Raw genomic sequence first — 7,568 nt, forward strand, 5'->3', positions numbered from 1 at the left:
GGGGGAATCATTTCAGGGTCCCTCTTTATTTTCTGTCCACTATTGCAACACTTTGCATTTTCAGTGATTCTAAAAAGCGTGTCGTCTCCTGTTGATGCTCAGTCTATTTTCTTTCCTCCCTATTTCTTTTTTCTTTTTCTTTAACCTAAAGTCTTGCCAGGAAGTTTAACCCCCAGCTGTCTCTGGAGATCCTGTCCCTAAGCACATCCTACCTCGCGGTCCAACAAAACGAGCTTGAAGGAGGCTGCTCCCTGTGCTGGCTGCAGCTGTTTTCTCCCCCAGCGCCGAATGCTGTTGGCAGCCAATCACAGATGGAGCTAAAACCATCCTCAGCAATTTATGCGGCCACTTCCTCCAGATTTCTCACAAGAGAATTTCTGGACCAGAATTCATTCCTTTCTCGCCCAGACTTTTGATCCTGCGTTGGAAATCAAATAAAGGCTTTCTGACCAGTGCTTCTTGCACAATTCTAGGTGCTTGAAACAAAAATTGGGAATGCACTGCGGCCATTACAGAGTGGTAGCTGTGGGGCTGGGCTGAGACCTCGCCTTTGAAAGGGTATTGGCTGCTCCATGTTTTCACTGTCGTTGTGGGCTGCTCCACAAAGCGGCATTGCCATGTGTACCAGAGGGAGCTGCTTGCCTTGCCTCTCAAATGTAAAGTGGCATGTATTCAGTTTCATAACAAAGAACCTACAGCCTAGAGATCTGCGATATTTAAGGAATGGCTTCTGGTTGAAATGCTTGTTGTTTGTTTGTTTGTTTGTTTCACACCTCAGCTTTTATTTGGTCGTCCCAGCTTCCTGCAGTCTGACATTAACAGAGTAAAAGATTGTTTCTGCTTTTTTATTTATTCCTTTATAGATCTTGCTGTTGGCTGATGCTGCCAGTTTTCTGGCTTATTGGATTGTGGCTTCTGTCCTGTTTGAGGCTCTGAATGGAATAAATGACACTACAATTGTAAAGCTATATAGTTTAGCACATAAATGGCATATTGGGAGGGGGGAGCCATTGTTTAAAGGACACTGTGAAAACCTAAGATGATGCTTAAATCACATACGTCTCTGTTAAAACTTTGTGTAGGAATTACATCTGAAGTAGAAAATAGAGAGTATCACGCTGCTAGGAACAGTCAGCTGAGTGCAGACAGGGGCTAAAACCAAACAAAATCCTTATCTGATTTCTCTGCAGATTCACCCAGGCCTGAAAAGAGAGAAACCAAATGTCCCATCCCAGGATGTGATGGCACAGGGCACGTGACTGGGCTGTACCCGCACCACCGCAGTCTCTCAGGCTGTCCACATAAAGTTAGAGTGCCACTAGAAAGTGAGTATCATCATCCTGCAGTCCAGAATAACAACTGGATCTGGCCTGGTATTGTGGGTAGTGTGTGCTCATGCTGGAAAAGAAACCCACTTTTCTGGTGAGATTGCAGAATGAGGCTGAGAGGACCCATCACACGTTCTTTGCTCTCCAGCTCTTAGTCACAGTCCTTCTTCCCACATTTGTGAAGCTCAAGTACTCCTTAGCAGTAGCCTTACAAACAGCAGTAGGCTCCTCAGGTGGCCTGGGAAGAATAAGATCAGAGCCAAACTATCCTCATCCTGCCAGCAGACCTGCATGCTGTAGTCTTATGAATCTTCAAGACCTTACTTGCCCATGTCTTTGCTAAGGCATGCAGCACAGAAATCACTTGCTTGTTTTAGAGCTGCGACCTAATTTGCAGTAATCACACACCAAGGCTGCTGGTTTCCGTTGCCAATAACTGAGAGGCCTGGGCATGCTTATTCAGAGATGTTTCCAGTGTACCCCTTACCACTGAGCTCAAAAAGGTCACTTCCATCAGTACATCCCAGCACTGGTCCATGGCACATCCTTCTCGTATGACTGTATTGTGCTAACTCTTTTATGCCCAGTCTAGCCTGAATTTCCCTGTTTATTTCTAACTGTGCTGATCTGATTACATTGGTTTGTGTGTGTGTGTAATCCTGCAATGTGGTGCAATGAAATGCTGCATAATAAGCCAAAACCTAATGTGAAACTATTTGCTTAAACAACCTAGTTAGTCAGATTGTTTTTTTGTGGTGGCATGCATAACAACAAATTAAAAGGATACTTGCACTTTACCAATGTCCTGTTCCTAACTGTAGCTCTCCCTTTTTTTAAATCTGGTACTAAACTGTATTTATGGAAACATCTGCTGAGTTAAGCAGGCTGCTGTATTTGGAAGGCCTTAGCAACATTAACTCTCTAAAAAGTTAAAATTAACAAGTCCGTGTTAATTATGACACTTCCAATCAGATGTATTCTGCCCTGCTGGAAAAAAAAAAAAAAAAAAAAAAATTTGGTTCCTGACAGAACAAACCAGTTGACTGAACAATCAGCTTTTTTGAAGCACTGTGCACCCAAAGGGGTAATGCAGTACTTGACGTCATGAGGGAAGACATACAAAGACATATTCTGTTTTACACAGAAAAAAAAAATTGGTTCCTGACAGAACAAACCAGTTGACTGAACAATCAGCTTTTTTGAAGCACTGTGCACCCAAAGGGGTAATGCAGTACTTGACGTCATGAGGGAAGACATACAAAGACATATTCTGTTTTACACAGACATACATCTCAGTCTTAATAAAAACGATCCACATCAAAGGGCATAAGAAATGTACATGTACTGTGTTAGTGGTGTACCTGACAGAACAAACCAGTTGACTGAACAATCAGCTTTTTTGAAGCACTGTGCACCCAAAGGGGTAATGCAGTACTTGACGTCATGAGGGAAGACATACAAAGACATATTCTGTTTTACACAGACATACATCTCAGTCTTAATAAAAACGATCCACATCAAAGGGCATAAGAAATGTACATGTACTGTGTTAGTGGTGTATGAACCAGAGGGCAAAGGGCTTAATGATGTAACATCCTTGCTAGCTTCTGCCTTTGTTCTTCTGAAGTCCATAGAAACAATGATGTGCGTGTGGGAAGCCACACTACAGCGATGTAGGGATAAACTGGTATATGCTGGAGGCACCAGCCTTGCTGTGCTGTAGGTCCTTTGCTTCTCCTTTTCTTTTATAGTCAAAATGTGACAGAATTGGGAATCTGAGTCTGAAGAAGAAATGTTCATATTTTTAAATATATGTATTTTTAATTGATGTAAGTTATTATCACCTTTTTTTTTTCTTATTCCTGTTTAGTTCTTGCCATGCATGAAAATGTATTAAAGTGCCCCACCCCAGGATGCACTGGAAGAGGACATGTCAACAGCAATCGCAACACACACAGAAGGTAGTTCAGAAAAGTTCCTGACCACTTGAAGTCTAACAAGTACTCGGGAGTAAATTGATGGGCAAGTCTTGGAATTAGATGTTATGTACTACACTGCAGAATGCTTATGAACTACAAGGGTAACCTGTATTATTTATAGCCAAATAATTGTGTTTAATTTCACTATATCAAAAATGGCTACAGCACTGAGGATGGCAAATTCCACTAGTATTTTTCAGAGATGAGATTTCAAACTACAATTTCATTACAGTTTTCACAGTGAAACACCATCATGTAAAAGGGGTAGGAATGAACAAATACATTATTATTGCTACAACTGGAAAACGCAGTGGAAACCAAAGACACTTCATTTTGCACCACATACATGGTAGTCCTTGGCAGGAACGTCCCATCAAGGCACATTCCCTTCCAGCAAAACAAGAAATTTTAAGTGGAATGCTTTAGAATCCCTATAAAAACTAACTCCATTTATTACCCTCAGAAATGTCCCCTTCCCACTCGGAACACTCTTGTCTGTTTAACTTGCTGCCTGCAGGGAGAAAGTAAAATTGAGAAAAGCCTTCCAGACAGGCAGCTGGGGAATCACAGCTGGGCTGCAGGTGAGGCATAGAGCCGATGCGCTCTGCCTCTAGCAAGCCACTGCTGTTGGCACGGCTCTTGTCAGTACTGCTTTCTGCTGGAAGCCAGCAAGCCAAAATAGTCCACTATAGTGCTTCTAGAAAAATATAATGTCAATCTTACAATCAAACTTGGGGCGGAAAATTTTCACAACCAACTTTCTTTGTTTAACTGAATTTTTATGGGATTTTCTTTTTCGTTGGTGATCGATTGTTTTTTTGGTTATTGTATGAGGGCACCAAAATCAAGGATTATCATAATGCACTACTATCTGTAGTCTTCACCAGAGAGATCACAAGCTTATGTACAAGAATATATAAGGAACCAGTAAATATTTTTAATTGTGTTTCCTGTTTTAAATTCCCAGTCATCTTTGCAGCACATCAGCTGTATCATAAGCGACCCATGAATAGGATAAGAAAACATGTTCTAATCTAATAAAGCAAATAATAGAAAAAAAGAGAAAGCACCATTTGAAATGTCAAAATTTGTTCTTTGGTAACAGTTGTTCACATACCCCTGTTTTTTCCCCAAATTCACTTTCCTTTTAATCAGTAGGAGGCTTATATGCATGGTTTAGCTGATAAAGTAAATGGCATTTGTCAAAAAATTTACTAGTGACTTGCCAGCCACAAAACATCAAAGCAGAACTGTGGAAAACTCCTACATGATTCAGTTTCCAGATATATCACCTCAAATACACAGATTTCACAGTTTTGCATTAAGGGTTGCAAAACAGATGGATCTGGGCTATAATAGCAGCAGCTCCCATAGATGCACAGGGCACCAGAGAAGTTTGAAGTCATTGGGTTCCACAGCACACAGTTCCTTTACTTAAGATTTCATTTTAACGTTGTTTTTTTTTGTTTCGTTTTTTTTTTTCCCCCCCTTGTTTCTTTTCTTCACCTTGCTTTTAAACAGCCTTTCTGGTTGTCCAATTGCTGCAGCTGAAAAGTTGGCAATGTCCCAGGAAAAGAACCAGCTCGAGTCTCCAAAAGCTGGGCAGTGCCATGATCAGGCTCACAGGTAGGAACCCTCACAAACTAGTCTCTCCAAAGTATTTCTGCACAAACTCTGTTGATCAGTCCTCAGCTCTTTCCTCCATTTCAGATTTTAGACACAGGGGTAACTTGGTTTTCCAAGATGAACCTCTGCAAAGCTAAATAACTTGACTGTATCTCAAAATTAACAAGCAGCTTTCTGCTGGGTTTTGTGCATGTGGCTGACATTAAAGACAACAGACGTATCTTTTGAAAAGCAATCAGATATATTCTACTAAATCTTACTTCAACACAAATAGCTTAATCAATGGTTCTCAAATGTCTTTCTCCTGTAAACCAAATCTCCCATCTTGCTGAAATGTTTTAAAAAAATTTCAAGAACTGTTCCTTTGTTACAATATTTTGGCCGCTGAAACTTGATTAAAGCTCTCTTTGACCTTATTGCACTTTTAGCAGCTCAGTCCTCATTTATTTTGTGATTCTTTTCAGAGGAATCTTCCAGTGATCCAGTAAGTAGCATGTTATCTGAAAGCGTTGAGAACTCTGCTTATTCTGTTTCTCCACCATTGAATAATTCATATTTTGAGTGTCTTTATTTTAAGTTTATTGGTTTAATTAGTTCAATTTATTTTTTATACAATGGCATCAAAAAGGGGAAACATTTTTTATTGCAATTGTATTTTGTTTGAGAGTTATATGGACCCTACAGACATGCATAATTTGCACATCATTGGCACCAGGACCATTACAACCTATTATATTCAGGTCTATTTGGGGACACTTTAATTTGTGGATTATTGACATGATCAGCTCTAATGGTTCCTTCAGAGCCATTACAGAATATTATGTCCATGTGTCTGCCAACTGCACGTGCCTTAACTCTACATATGAAAAGTCCTTAGGAAATTACTAAAGACAAGTAGTTACTGAACAGTAACTAAATGGAATAACACACCATAAATCATCCGTTCCTCCCAAATAACAGAAGTAATTATTTTGGATCATCTTATATTATATTTATACCAAACTCATTCACAATAAAGTGAGAACAATAGTGATCCATAAAACTACAAGTCTTTTGATTAGCAAAAATCCAGAAATTTTTTAGAAATAAAGGAAGCACATGCTACAGTGGTAATCAAGAAGTAAGTCAGTATCTTTCTTGTAAATAGCCCACACCGTTACTAGAGAATACTAGATTTTTTTAATGTCCTCAGCTTTGAACTTGTATGATATCAAAGTACTCTTTGACTACTAGGTCAGCCACCATATTTATGTCATTTATTTCTTGTATACACCTACCAGTAAGTTTTACATGTGATAACAGCACACTTTCTGAGACTGATATGCAACTGTACCTTATTTTTCAAGAACAGGTTATTTAAAGATATTCTTGTCTTTCTCATTCAATCTTTTCCTTCTCTCTGCAGGACAAATTTAGTGAAGCAGCCTGAGGTATCTCAGTACAGTTACAGAACTTCACAACCAGTCACCTCCTCCAGAGCCACCCTGGTGAAAGAACAGGAGAAGTTTGGGAAAGTACCATTTGATTATGCCAGCTTTGATGCACAAGTCTTTGGCAAACGCACAACAGCACCTGTGGTACAAGGACGAAAAACACCCCAGTTCCTTGAATGTAAGCCTGAAATTCCATTATCTCTTGGAAAATGTGCAAATGTCAATGACTTTTTTTTTTTTTCTTTTTGCTTGTTCTGCTTTCAAACTTCTAGAATTCAAAAAATCTCTGTAGGAAGCCTCTTTAACCACTTGTGGCCAAAATGCTAAATATAATCACTACTTTGCTAAATATAGAATGTTAGAACGCTAAATATCATCACTATAAGGTTTACTTTTTTGATGTTCCTTTTAAAAGCAATTACCAGGGGAAAAGAGGAGTAAAAAGGAATGGTTTATGTCTTATCTGTTACCTTCTTCCTTGTCTAAATTGTGATATCTTTATGTGATAGGATGCTGCCATGAGAAGTCCCATGGAATGTGTCTGCACAAAATGTAATGAATTGTAGTACAGGGAAATCCAAGTTAGGTTTTAAAAGGCATTTCAGATACCTTTTAGATGTATCCATACAGGTATTATTCCTCCTAGATGACCATGTGCCTTGGCTGCATTACTTCCAGGCCTGGGTTGAATTCGTTTCGATATCTCATATTTCTGTACTACATCATATTTGTAGTGCAGACATATCCAATGCATGAAATTGTTATCAAGATTCCTCTGCTTGCATCACTTCACTTACAGATTTGCTGAGGTACTACTTTGTACAAATGAGATACCACAGTGCGAACACTGATTATTTATTGCAGATGCTCTTCACAATTTGCATGGGAAACTTCAGCAAGATTCTGCCATTGTATTGACCATTATAAAATACTCTTTAGTTCAAAGAAATGAATGATTCTGTTGCCATGAGGGAAATGGAAAAAAAGGGTTTCATTGCACCATTTGGGTTCAGAAGAAAATAGATCCAAAACAATGTGACAAAAGACACTTGGTTTTTCTTTTGTTCATGACAAAAACTTTAGTAAAGAAAAACAAAAAGGGAAAATGAATTGCATCCCACTTATCCCAACAAAGGAGAACATTCATAGTAAGGTGAACAGAAAAGCAGAAAATTTTATATGTGTATATATACATATATAAT

At 39.0% G+C, this 7,568-nt stretch overlaps 1 protein-coding gene across 1 annotated transcript in view; it reads left to right on the forward strand.

Moving 5' to 3' along the window:
* ST18 (ST18, C2H2C-type zinc finger) overlaps positions 1-7,568 on the forward strand; it is a 242,159-nt gene that overhangs the window by 192,563 nt on the left and 42,028 nt on the right. Inside the window, exons 8-11 of the mRNA XM_019474600.1 lie at positions 1,191-1,325; positions 3,199-3,289; positions 4,829-4,933; positions 6,339-6,544. Of these exons, the coding sequence (XP_019330145.1) occupies positions 1,191-1,325; positions 3,199-3,289; positions 4,829-4,933; positions 6,339-6,544 (537 nt within the window). The remainder of the gene's footprint in view (positions 1-1,190; positions 1,326-3,198; positions 3,290-4,828; positions 4,934-6,338; positions 6,545-7,568) is intronic.

The sequence above is a fragment of the Aptenodytes forsteri genome, unplaced genomic scaffold (assembly GCF_000699145.1).
Source record: "Aptenodytes forsteri isolate BGI_AS27 unplaced genomic scaffold, ASM69914v1 Scaffold139, whole genome shotgun sequence".
Lineage (NCBI taxonomy): Eukaryota > Metazoa > Chordata > Aves > Sphenisciformes > Spheniscidae > Aptenodytes > Aptenodytes forsteri.